This window comes from Penicillium cosmopolitanum, assembly GCF_028827165.1.
Source record: "Penicillium cosmopolitanum strain IBT 29677 chromosome Unknown utg000006l:49.0-5199605.0:1.0-5204138.0, whole genome shotgun sequence".
NCBI lineage: Eukaryota > Fungi > Ascomycota > Eurotiomycetes > Eurotiales > Aspergillaceae > Penicillium > Penicillium cosmopolitanum.
In genome coordinates, this window is record NW_026622676.1 from 3,000,384 (window position 1) to 3,013,068 (window position 12,685).

The 12,685-nt window shown below is 49.4% G+C and overlaps 6 protein-coding genes across 6 annotated transcripts; 3 read left to right on the top strand and 3 right to left on the bottom strand.

The window, feature by feature from the left end:
- Nucleotides 1-1,494: 1,494 nt before the first annotated feature.
- N7509_005648 (uncharacterized protein) lies at nt 1,495-2,557 on the top strand (the record flags this gene model as incomplete). Its single annotated transcript, XM_056630285.1, has 5 exons — nt 1,495-1,505; nt 1,573-1,631; nt 1,712-1,791; nt 1,861-1,883; nt 2,137-2,557. 5 exons carry the CDS (start codon nt 1,495-1,497, stop codon nt 2,555-2,557), a joined length of 594 nt encoding a protein of 197 aa, XP_056489587.1.
- Nucleotides 2,558-3,311: 754 nt separating this feature from the next.
- N7509_005649 (putative 3-methylcrotonyl-CoA carboxylase, beta subunit (MccB)) lies at nt 3,312-5,136 on the bottom strand (the record flags this gene model as incomplete). The annotated part of the gene is made up of 2 exons (XM_056630286.1): nt 3,312-3,607; nt 3,714-5,136. 2 exons carry the CDS (start codon nt 5,134-5,136, stop codon nt 3,312-3,314), a joined length of 1,719 nt encoding a protein of 572 aa, XP_056489588.1.
- Nucleotides 5,137-5,705: 569 nt separating this feature from the next.
- On the top strand, nt 5,706-7,295 carry N7509_005650 (isovaleryl-CoA dehydrogenase; the record flags this gene model as incomplete). The annotated part of the gene is made up of 6 exons (XM_056630287.1): nt 5,706-5,886; nt 5,936-6,023; nt 6,088-6,182; nt 6,254-6,489; nt 6,548-6,825; nt 6,878-7,295. 6 exons carry the CDS (start codon nt 5,706-5,708, stop codon nt 7,293-7,295), a joined length of 1,296 nt encoding a protein of 431 aa, XP_056489589.1.
- Nucleotides 7,296-7,501: 206 nt separating this feature from the next.
- N7509_005651 (uncharacterized protein) lies at nt 7,502-8,545 on the bottom strand (the record flags this gene model as incomplete). The annotated part of the gene is made up of 2 exons (XM_056630288.1): nt 7,502-8,350; nt 8,474-8,545. The coding sequence occupies 2 exons, from the start codon at nt 8,543-8,545 to the stop codon at nt 7,502-7,504; spliced, it is 921 nt and encodes a 306-aa protein (XP_056489590.1).
- Nucleotides 8,546-9,169: 624 nt separating this feature from the next.
- Nucleotides 9,170-10,190, bottom strand: N7509_005652 (amidohydrolase family protein; the record flags this gene model as incomplete). Its single annotated transcript, XM_056630289.1, has 2 exons — nt 9,170-10,036; nt 10,089-10,190. The coding sequence occupies 2 exons, from the start codon at nt 10,188-10,190 to the stop codon at nt 9,170-9,172; spliced, it is 969 nt and encodes a 322-aa protein (XP_056489591.1).
- An 838-nt stretch (nt 10,191-11,028) lies between these two features.
- On the top strand, nt 11,029-12,444 carry N7509_005653 (amidohydrolase family protein; the record flags this gene model as incomplete). The annotated part of the gene is made up of 4 exons (XM_056630290.1): nt 11,029-11,439; nt 11,499-11,587; nt 11,648-12,103; nt 12,159-12,444. The coding sequence occupies 4 exons, from the start codon at nt 11,029-11,031 to the stop codon at nt 12,442-12,444; spliced, it is 1,242 nt and encodes a 413-aa protein (XP_056489592.1).
- Nucleotides 12,445-12,685: the final 241 nt, after the last annotated feature.

Here is a 12,685-nt window from a genome sequence, read left to right on the forward strand (position 1 = left end):
AATCGTGCATACCAGGTACCAATGAGGGGTGTACCTCGGAATAACCACTGACACTACAGTATAAGAGCTGCCAGGAGTAGTCCCCTCGTGCAATTGTAATTACTCATCGCCTTTGTCAGGGCTGTCTTCCGAGCCCATATTCAAAGCATCACCAATGTGATAAATCTAGTAATGAATTGATCTGTCTACATTTGGTCCTCTCTTCTCTTTTCATCTCCTACCGACTGTGGTGATTGTGGTGACTGTCTCAGCCTGTTCACAGTACCTATCACGTGACCCGGGCTATACATCCGAACAAGAAGCCAGGGCCATTTGCTTTTTCTTGCTCATCAAGCATTAAAGTGATAGGATAGAATATCGGAATATTAATCAGCACGGATAAAGTCAACCGATCAAAAGTACAATTGTTTCCCTGTACTTTTTTGACCCGGGACTTTAGCCCCCTCCAAGGTCCAAGGGAAGCAGGCCTCATCACATCACGGTGTAATTAGCCGGGACTAGCCCAAGGCTTGGATTGGGACAGGTCAAAATGCCACAAATATGTATGTACCTCTGAGTGGAAACAGGCATTGTCAAATGCCGGAATCTTCAGTGGTGTTCATATGCACGATTCTATCATCGGTGGAGTAATTGTCAGGGATTGATTGCGGGAGAAGAAGGAATATCACTCGCTCACCGCCAGCTTTGTATGTAGTGTACGAGTACTGTCAACCATGAGGTGATTGGAGATGCAATGAGAGTGAGGATTCTGGAAGATGTCATGGCCAATTGATTTACTTCGTTTTTGATTTAATTTTGATTTAAATTTTTTTTTCTTCCCCTGGGAATCCCTGGGCTTTCCCACGGCCATCGCCCTAGTTCGGCCCGCACAAATAAAGCCAGTTCGAGTGCCATTACGAGTACCTTTTTCTTTCCCCCTCCCCTCTCAAGCCTCGAACCTTTATTTTTTTGGATTCCCCTTTACTTTTAACTTTTTTCCCTACCTACGCTCTTCTTTTTTGCCCTCAATTTCTTTCCTTTTGATCAACTTTCTATCCCCTACCCTCTTCTCTTCTCCCTCTGCTTCCTCCCTCTCTCTCTCTCTCTCTCCATCTTCACTGACCTCCCCACTCTGTGGCGCCGTGGGCCGACAATCCCATTGAGAACGTCCGTGCACCCCAGCCAGTCCGCCATTGGAAGACCGATGTAACCGATTCCACCTCCTTGAACTCCTCATCGGCCCCCAAGGGTTCTGGATAATCGTGCAACAATTGAGGGATCTATCGCAGTAAACGGCGCGAGTCCCCTATTCCAGCTTTCGACTACCGGTCCTCCCAAAACATCTCCCTCACCTGCCACCCCATCTCCGCCTCGAACAACAACACCACCCTCGCCCTGATTTCCGTCACGATCTAGAACGTGATCGTGACCGTGACCGTGCCATTGACCTGTCGCCCTTTTCGTCTGCCATCCTTGAATTCCACCGCCTAATACAATCCTCAAACAATCGTATCAATGCGTCCGCAGTAAGTTGTCTTCGGCTTGCTCCTCGCTCTCGCCCAATGCAGCTTCTAATTGTTTGGTCGCGTATAGACGGGAATATCACATTGTTGTTCTGGGTGCTGGAGGTGTGGGAAAGAGCTGTTTGACTGGTACACACAATCCCCTTCCTGCATGTACAACGATGCTGTGACAAGACCGCGTGGATCCACAGAAGCTCATGCATTGACAGCTCAATTCGTTCAAAATGTTTGGATCGAAAGCTATGACCCCACCATCGAGGATTCCTACCGCAAACAAATCGAAGTCGATGTGAGTGTTTCGAGTATCTCGAGTATCTCGAGCCAATATTCCAATATACCCGACTAACGCGTCATCCAGGGTCGACAATGCATATTGGAAATGTAGGTGCCAGCGAGCTGAGCCGACATTACGACCAAGCTAACCACAATTGCATGTTTCAGTCTCGACACAGCAGGAACAGAACAATTCAGTAAGTCTAATTCTGAATTCAATCTGCCAGGTCAGAGCTAACAACTTTCCCAGCGGCCATGAGGTACTTCCACCCCTTTCCTCTCCTTCCAGCCCAACCAACAAACCGCACCACACCGCATCACCACCACCACCATCACCTTCAACCAATTAACAAAAAACCAGAGAACTCTACATGAAACAAGGCCAAGGTTTCCTCCTCGTCTTCTCAATCACAAGCGCCTCCTCCCTCAACGAACTCTCCGAACTCCGCGAACAAATCATCCGAATCAAAGACGATGAAAAAGTACCCCTAGTAATCGTCGGCAATAAATCAGACCTGGAAGAAGACCGCGCCGTCCCTCGCGCCCGAGCATTCGGCCTCTCCCAAAACTGGGGTAACGCCCCATACTACGAGACCTCTGCCCGCCGCCGCGCAAACGTAAACGAAGTATTCGTCGACCTCTGCCGCCAAATCATCCGCAAAGACCTTGAAGGTTCCGGCGGGAGCGACTCCTTTCGCAAGCGCGAAAATTCCACACGAGATCGAAAGAAGGATAGAGATAATCGGTCTACGCGCCGTCGAACTCCTTGTGTGATTCTCTGATGATGAAATCTATGCCCCTCCGCCTGCTCCCCTCCCCTCCCCCCCTAAAACCCTTGATGAGGTTTACCTATCTTTTTTTTCTACCTTCCAACTTTTCTTATGGACGCGTGAACTTCCTGACTGCACTCTAGCTCTGCGCTGGAGTTTGGATGGATTCAATTGTTCATAGATGTTCTAGTCACGCTGCCTCCGCATCCACATTTGACGTGTTTTATGATGTTCTCGACTCACGCTTTCTGCATCTGCGCCCCCTCTACATAGAACGATGCGTCGCCGCCATTCGTCACATATTATACCATTGTTCTTTTTTTGCCCTTCTCTTCTCTCTTCTTTTTTACTATTCTTTATCTTTTTACCTACCATTTCACCCCCTTTCAACTGCTTCTTTTTATCACTTTTTACTTCTCCGGCGAAGCTGCGTGTCGGCTTTGCTTCCTTTTATCTATTCTTACATACTTTGGGCTTTGGATTTATGGGCTATTTGGCAAAAAAGGTCGCGATGAATAAAAGCGTTTATATTTCCCTGGGTCATTTTTTCTTATTCAATTCTTCTCGTGTTCTGATTCCAAGGTTCTTTTTATCACTGGCTTGATATTCCCGTTAAGTTTCCCTATTCCTTCCGAGTCTTTGACAACTATTACGCCAAAAGCGAAGTACGAAGAAAACGATATGCTTGATTGAATACTAGACAGTCCTCCATTGACCACATTTCTATGTTTTCTCTGAATTCCCATATACCGGGCTGCTTCGCACCTCACATCCGGAATACACCAAACCTAGTCTGAACATCCGGTTCAGCCTTCCCACCAACGGCAGCTGCCAATCCAAGCCCAAGCATTTTCCTCGTCTGAGCAGGCGGGATCACACCGTCATCCCACAGTCGAGCAGAGGAGAAAATGGCCTCAGACTCGTGATCAATTCGAGCTTTCAGTGCCGGGTCCGCCGATCGACCGACAGCCTCCATGACAGAGGATAATTGCTCCGAGCCCATGACGCCGATCTTGGCATTGGGCCACATGAACATCAAGCGGGGGGGAGTAGGCGCGACCACTGAAAGAGAAAAAGAGAATTAGATATATTCCATCACACAGGGAAGGAAGATCAAAGCAAAGCTAGAGAAGTAGACACGATCAAACTTACCACATGCCGTAGTTACCCGCGCCAGCACTCGAGCCAAAAACAACCGTAAATTTAGGAACATCGGCACAAGCAACCGCAGTAACAAGCTTAGCCCCATTCTTCGCAATACCACCCTTCTCCGCATCAGCACCAACCATGAATCCCGAAATATTCTGCAAAAACACAAGCGGAATCCGACGCTGCGCACAAAGTTCAATGAAATGCGCGCCCTTGAGCGACGACTCAGAGAACAAGATACCATTATTAGCGACGATGCCAACACGATGGCCGTGAATCCGCGCAAAGCCCGTCACCAGCGTCGAGCCATAGTCTCGCTTGAACTCGGCGAATTCGCTGCCGTCGACGATTCGCGCAATGACTTCGTGCGCGGGGATTTGGCGGCGGAGATTTGTGCCCACGATGCCGTTTAGTTCGGCGGGATCGTAGAGTGGCTCTTTCACTGTTATTTCTTCCACTTCGGCGGGGAGCTTGGTTTGGGGGTAGTTTAGGTTTGCGACGCTTCGGCGGGCGAGGACGAGTGCGTGGGCGTCGTCGACGGCGAGATAATCCGTTACGCCGGAGATACTAGAATGTAGCTCGCCGCCGCCGAGGTCTTCGGCTGAAACGACTTCACCCGTTGCGGCCTTGACGAGGGGTGGTCCTGCTAGGAAGATCGTGCCTTGGTTCTCGACGATGATGGACTCGTCGCTCATGGCTGGGACGTAGGCGCCACCGGCGGTGCAGGGACCCATAACGACTGAGAGCTGTGGGATGCCGAGGGAGCTCATGCGCGCTTGATTGAAGAAGATTCGACCGAAGTGATCCCGGTCTGGGAAAACGTCTGCTTGGTGTGGGAGATTTGCACCGCCTGAGTCAACAAGGTAGATGCATGGGAGTCTATTCTCTTGTGCGATTGCCTGTGCGCGAAGATGTTTCTTTACCGTGATGGGGTAGTATGTGCCGCCCTTCACGGTGCTGTCGTTTGCGACGATCATGCAGTTCACGCCCTCGACTGTGCCAATGCCGGTGATTATGCCGCCGGCTGGGACGTCGTCGCCCTCGTACATCTCGTGTCCGGCTAGAGGTGATAGTTCCAGGAAGGAAGTGCCTGGGTCGATGAGGGCGGATACGCGATCGCGTGGTAGCATTTTGCCTCGGGCGATGTGCTTCTCACGGGCCTTTTCTGAGCCGCCCTGGGAAATCTTTCCGTGTAGACTGCTCATTTGGTCGAGGAGTGCTTGCATCTGCTGGCTGTTCTCTTGGTACTCGGGTGACGAGGTGTCGATTGCCGTGGGTAACACGGAGAGGGCGGAGGCATGATGAGGGTGTGTGTAGCTGGCGACTGTCCTGGAGTGTGTGCTGGAGACAGTCTTGAGTATGGTGAAGTGTGCTGGTCGGTAGTTTCGTGGACCAACCCGCGAGCCCAAACTCCGGAGGACGAGCGGGGAAAGGGCGCGCATTGCGGGGGATAGGATGAGTGGTGGGTGTTTGGAGGCAAGATGAAAAGTTAGCTGTGGGATATTATAGAGAAAAGGCCCTTTCTCATTGCCGGTGCATGGTCAATGTAAAAGTGAAAGTCAATGAGATATGTAGAAGGTAGCGAGGCCGAGAGGTCAAAAGGTCAAAAGATGCCCCGGCTTCCCCAGATGTGCGGAGGTGCGATGATTGCCGCTTCTACCCGCGGCTGCCATCACCGCCTCGAGGTTGGCTGGAAGAAGGGATTCACTGTAGAGGAATAGACTCGATGGAATTTCTAGTTGAAAAAGGAAATAGAAATAGATAAAATAGAGATTATATACATCTCTTTATTATCAGTAAATTACACCACTCAATCACGAAGGAAATAAGTGTAGCACATAGTTGTTGGCATGTGTGACTAGTATACACCCTTGATTTGTTCCGCGCCGACGACTGCCGCCTTTTCCCCTCCGCATTCACATTCTCTTAAGTAGTCCACCTCCACACTTCTCTTGGACTTTACAATCTACGATACACAGACATTTTCGTGAAACTGCTTCGGTTTCTAAAAATGGCTTCCATTGCCCTTCCTTCCCTCCTGCGCTCCTCCACCCGCTCACTGCGACGATGTGCCATCCCCGCACTCTCCCCAGGTTTCGTGCGGAGCGTGTCAACGAAGCACCCTGTGGGCTTTGAGCCTCCAACAGAAGATGACCTGATTGAATTGAGAGAGCGTGTCCAGGATTTCACCAGTCGGTAATTGAATGCTTATACATACGATCTTAACTGACCCGGTTGCAGGACGCGAGATTCCAGCCGAGGTTGCGGCGCGAACAGATGAGCAGAACAACTTCCCACCCGAGATGTGGAAGAAACTGGGCGAGGCTGGGTACTATTCGACTCCCATGCTACAGGTCATGTTTCCTATACTAATTCATGAATCTATCATTCAGCTTCCTCGGTGTCACTGCGAACGAAGAGTACGGTGGCTTGGGAATGGGCTACCAGGCACACTGCGTTGTGATGGAAGAACTTAGTCGGGCTTCTGGTATGTCTTCCACATTTCACTAAATCTTGAGTCGATATGAGAGAAGCAATCTAACATTTATGTGCACACAGGCAGTATCGGCCTCTCCTATGCCGCCCACTCCCAGCTATGTGTCAACCAACTCTCCCTCAACGGCTCGCCCGAACAAAAAGAACGCTTCCTCCCCGGTCTTCTATCCGGTGAGAAGGTCGGGGCTCTCGCCATGTCCGAACACGGCGCTGGATCCGATGTCGTCAGTATGAAAACTACAGCGAAATCGGTGGACGGAGGCTGGATGTTGAATGGTACTAAGATGTGGATCACAAATGTTAGTCCAGAGCTTTTCTCAGTATAAACCCATCGCTGACATTTTCCTTACTTTATAGGGCCCTGATGCGGATTTTATCGTCGTGTATGCCAAAACTGAGCCAAAAGCAGGGTCAAAGGGCATCACGGCCTTCGTGGTTGAGAAGAACTTCAAGGGCTTTTCATGCGCTCAGAAGCTTGACAAGTTGGGCATGCGCGGGTCCAACACTGGAGAGCTAGTCTTTGAGGACGTCTTTGTTCCACACGCAAATGTTCTGGGAGAGCTGAACCGAGGTGTCAAGGTCTTAATGGAAGGTCTCGATCTGGAACGTCTTGTCCTCAGTGCGGGACCACTAGGGTATGTCGTGTTTGTCCCGAGTCATTGATCTCCAATTGCTAACATTTGCTAGAATCATGCAAGCTGCTCTCGATCTGGTGCTTCCCTATACACACGTTCGAAAACAATTCGGCACCCCCATCGCCCATAACCAGCTGATTCAGGGCAAGCTTGCCGACATGTATACCAAACTGGCAGCCTCTCGGGCCTACACCTACACCACGGCACGAGAGGTCGACAATGGCGCCGTCGCTCCTGGCCAACTAGTCATCCGTACCCAAGATTGTGCCGGCGCAATCCTCTACGCTGCCGAGCGCGCCACAGAATGTACCCTGGACGCTATCCAGCTGATGGGCGGCAACGGCTACATCAATGAGATCTCAGCAGGCCGACTTCTCCGTGATGCCAAACTTTACGAAATCGGTGCCGGTACAAGCGAGATCCGTCGGATGGTCATTGGCCGCGCATTCAACAAGGAGTATGCCCAGTGAAGATCTCCATAAACACAAAGATAGATACTTCCAGAATGTAATATTTTATCGGATATGGCCCAAGCTCCCAAGCGCACCTGGGCAAGAACTTCGCTTGAATGTACATGTAGATTTCATTGTATTCATTATATCTCATATAGAATATATCGTTCCACCAGTAAGGAACATAGCTTACATCTTCAACTAATTGAATTCAAATCACTCAATTACTTCTTCTGCCGTGTGGACCTGCGCGTGGGAGCAGTCGAAGCACCGGATAAACTACCCTCGCCATCAGCCTTCTTGGACGCAACTCGTTTCGACCGAGTAGTCCGGGGCGATTCAGTGCCCGGGTTATCCTTGTTCGCCTCCTCGGCCGGAACCTCCGCCTTGCGCTTACGACCCCGTTTAGCAGGCGTCGATGTTGGCGCGACTGCCGGCACCTCCTTTGGTGATTGCGTGAATTCCGGGGTCGTATTCGATGCCTCCCCTGCATCTCCGGTCTCGCTCATATTGTCCATAGAAACGATATCGGACATCGAGCTGTCGACTTGGTCGTCATTGCCAAGTTTTTCGTCATCACCATCGCAGGGAAATTCGTCATCGGCAAAGGACATTTCAAGGTCGGCCTCCGCGTCCTCCCCCTCCGCGTCCGTCTCCTGATCCCTGGCTTTCCTCTTTCGCAGCCGCGACTTGTCAAGCGCCGGCTGCGCAGACTTGAAAACCTCACGCCAGTCCTTCAAGAGAGCCACCTTATTCCCAATCGGCTCGTAGAAGACCGCGACATCCTGGTAAGGATCGAGACTCGGTGTTTTCCAAATCACGCCCTGGAAGGAGGATATATCCGGGATGGCAGGAAATTTCGATCCGGCGACGCGGTTGGTGGTGGTGGCCTTTGCCTGCGCCTGCGCTCGGCGAGCCTTTTTCTGCGCGGGTGGCGCGGTCGTTTTCACGGTTGGGTCGTCGTCATGGTAATCGTCTGAGTAGTATTCCCAATCACTGAAGTAATCCTCCACCTCGAAGGAAGGGTCTTCGTATAGCGCCGCTTCGTAATATGAGGTTTGGGCGAGTTCGTCCTGTTAAGAAAGGCTTGCGTTAGTCTATGTGTCTCTTTTTCTCCGTCTGTCTGCATTGGTGGCGTAGTGTCGAGCAGAGCAGAGCATGCAGGGTCTATGGTCTATGCGGAGCGTGTCACTCACGACAAGGTCTGGAACTAGGTCCTCAAGGAGATAGTCTTCATCCCATTCATAATACTCGTCGTCGTCGGACATGGTCTGGGTCTGGCGTTGTTTTCGGGAAGAAGCAAAAATGTAAGGGCGATAAAGGGGGACGGAGGCCGGGTTAGAAGGTTGAAACGAGAGTCGGCCGGAGGCTGTGCAATATGCAGCTCATGCAAGAATGGAATGAAAACCCAAGTCCAAGCAAGAAAGGAAAACCTGGAGATGTGACGAACTTGAACGTGACGAATGTGACGAAGATCGCGGCTGATCCTTTTGCGCCTGCTAATGTAAGCCTTGGCATTTTTCTGCGTTCTCCACATTTTTTGTATACTTGTCTGCTGACTTTGTAATTGTATTTATTTACACTGTCTCATGTTTCATATCATTGGTATTTGCATTTGTCGGGTGATCTAATTTGACAACTGCTCATTACAATAGCTTGTTTTTCCCTGGCCCCTTGAGGATTCCAGGTTGTTTTCATTGAAAATTTTCTCTTGTCGCGTGGGTCATCCAGGGTTTCAAGGCCCGCCGTACCAGGGTCTGGCAGATGCTTGGAGAGACTGGCGATATTAGAGGCACCAAATGGCATTGCAACCTTGGAAACTTGAATTAGGTGATATAATTACAATCAATAATCCGTTTTTCTAAGAATGCATTGTCTATACTAGTACTAGATCACAGGTTAAGCTCACGGGCATTACCAGAGAATATCTTTTGAAGCTGCTCCTGGTCAAAAAGCTCCTTCATCTGCTCATCCATAGTCTTATTCAGAATCTCAACAACGGCACCAGGCGTATAAGGATAATCACTGCCATACAGCAAGCGTTCCGGCGTTCCAACACGCAAATACCCATGGATCAAATCTGGAAACGGCATCCCTGCAAGATCAAAGTAGAATCGAGTGGAGAAGATCTCTTTGACCCGCTCGCTGGTCATCTCTTCGCTAGATTTGAGCATACGCGTCGAGAACGCAGAAAATCTTTCAACAAGAGGCGGAAGAGTCGCACCACAATGCGAAACCAGGAATGTCAAGTTCTCGAATCGTGTCACGGTACCCGATAGAAGCAAGTTCACAACTGCCCGCGTTGTGTCGAAGAAGTACTCCATCATCGGCGTCGGATATTGCGCCAGAGGCTTGTCGGCTTCCGGATTATCCAGAGAACAGCATTGAGTAGGATGCATGAAGATAACAGCCTTGTGCTGATTCAACTTTTCAAACACGGGGTCATATCGGGAATCACCCATGTAGTAGCCCTGGGCATTGGTCATGACTGCGAACCCCGATGCCCCGAACTCGAGGGCATGATCGATCTCTTCAAGAGAACCCTCGACATCCGGCAATGGGAGCGATGCGAACCAACCAAATCGGTCAGGGAATTGGCGGCAGATTTGGGAGATCTCGATGTTCGTCTCTCGCGTTACACGCTTGGCTAATGCGAAGTCTCCAACTTTGAGAAGCGTGCCGGGTGAGGTAATGCTCAAAATTGACCGCTTGATTCCGAGCTTATCCATGAGCGCAATATGGCCCTCTGCTGACCATTCCTAGAAAGTCCATCAGCGAGTTTGTCAATTGGACTGTGGAACATAGACGTACCGGAATACATGGCATACCATCAGGCTTGTCCCAACCATATTCCTCACACCATTTCCTCCAGCCTGGAGGAACAATATGGCAATGCGTGTCAATTTTCTCCATGGTAAAAATATTATTTCGAGACTCAGAGTTTGTAAAGTTGAAGTTGGCATCCGCCAAGATCCGCTTGTTGATATAGACCTCTCCATATCCGGCGGGACCTTTTTTGTAGCGGGGCCTTTGCTCCCAAAGAGCTTTCAGGACTGTAATACGCCCGATTGTAAGACGACTTAATACCCCTCATAATGCTATCGAGTTGATCAAATAATATTTGGTGACTTTCTCAGTTGCGGTTATTACTAGTAGGTATGTATGCATTGACAATTCCAGGTTGATTTCAGTACTGTTTAGTTCTGAGAGTATATAGACGTGCCATAGCAGAGGACCTTGACGCAATTCCCATTTTCAATACACAATATTAAAGGGCCTGTCGTCTGAATCTCAATGGAATCAGGATTAAATTGGCATGGGTAGAGTTTTAGGTTTGCCTAGCTCTACTTCCGCCTTCCACAGAAGCTTTGATGCGACACTTCAGTTTGTAGGCGACAAAGCCCAGCAAAGCCACTGATTTTTTGCACAAGCACACACAAATTGGAAAAATAGCAAAATTCATATTTAGCGATGGAATTATGAAGCGAAAAGCGATCCGTTCGCGAATACTCATCGTTACATAGCTTGCGGGGCCTATTTGCCGGATTCGGAAGCACACATTGTGATGCTATTGGCTCCGTACTCAAAAACAGGAGATTCAAAGCAAAAGCGGGGGGTCTTGCATTCGTTAAGATCAGAGCAGTTTCTCATTCTATTGCTGTACAACCGGAATACTTGAACAGATATTAAAGACCCATTGCTTCCTCGCAACGCTTCCCCACCCATCCATCCTTCACTCCACGGGTGCAAAATGTCAGCAACCCTAATATCCAACGCGCGCATTTTCAACGGCGTATCAGTGGTAACTGATTCTGGCCATGTTTTAATTGAATCTGGTCGCATTTCTCGAATCTCGTTGCGAGATCCACTGCCGATACCTGAAGGCTGTACTGTCGTCGATGCGACAGGGTGCACTCTACTCCCTGGTCTTATCGACGCCCATGTGCATGTTTATCAGGATGTCAATCTTTTGGAAACTGCCATCCAATATGGAGTTACTACTGTATTAGATATGCACAACGAACCGGAATGGTTTCAGGACATCAGCAAGGTGACTAAACAACGAAACGATGTGTCCGATGTCAAGTCTTGCGGATTTGGGGCTACAATCAAAGATGGCTGGCCAGCTGCAATTGTCAAGCTGGTTTCGCAAGAGCCGAAGGTTCGTTATTTTTTCCTTGGGAGAAATACTTTATGAGGTCGTCAACTTACAAGTCACAGGTCGAGGAGAGAATTTCCAAGTGGCCCAACCTCACTGACAGGGCATCGATAGAAGGATTTATTGCCCGAAATCGCGCTGCGGGTGCCAGGTATGCAGATTTGAGATCTATAGATATTGGATTATTTTGGGACTGATATCTCTTTACCAGCTTTACTAAACTAATGCAAGAGGATGGCCATACCATGAATCTACCCTTCCCAACCATCCCAGTGCCAACTCCATCCGTGGAGATCCAAAGAGCAATTGTGGATGCGTCGCATGAAAATGGCATGCTGACAATTGCCCACGCGCTGACCAACCATTCGACACTCTCAGTGCTTGAAGCCGGAGTTGATGGATTAGCTCACGCATCAATTGAACCGATCAACGAGCAAGTCGTCAAGGCTTTCAAGAAGAACAATGCCTTCCTCGTTCCTACGCTAGCTGTACACGCTTCTTGCAGTGGTGAAGAGCAGGAATCTCGTGAAAAGTTCTCGGCTAATTTGGAAGGCACTGCTAAAGAGCATCTTCTGGGATGCCTGCATATCACTCGGGAAGAATTCACAATTAAGAATGTGTATGAGCAAGTTTTTACTCTGAAAGAGGCAGGGATAGATATTCTTTGGTAAGACTCAATTTCAAAACATGATGCAATTATTAGCTTGCTGATATAGATCCAGTGGAACGGATACGTCGACAGATCTTCTTGGTACTCGGGCCGGAGCTTCTGTTCATCATGAGTTGTGGATGTATGTCAACCGCTGCCATTTCACGCCTCAGGAAGCACTCATTTCGGCAACATCAAAGACGGCCGACCGGTTTAAATTGGCGGATCGGGGCAAGATCGAAGAGGGCCGCCTAGCAGACCTGCTACTTGTTGGTGGAAACCCGGCAGAGTCTATAGATGCCATTGCCGATATTCAAGGGGTTTGGAGGAATGGAGAGAGACTAGCTAGGAAAATGTAATATTATTTATTCTGTTGTAGCTAGCTACCTCAATATAGCACTATTTTATTTCTTTTACCCACCTACCATACAATAAATCGTTAACTATACTCAGTACTCCAAAAAGGGCAGGCGGTGCTGCTTATGTCACCTCGGCTTCCCCCGCATCTCGCATAGCGTCGGCTCAAGCTGGTCTGGAGAAAGACCGCCCTTTCTCTCACTTTCCCTTCCTCCCCCCATCTACTCCACGAACCATCATGAA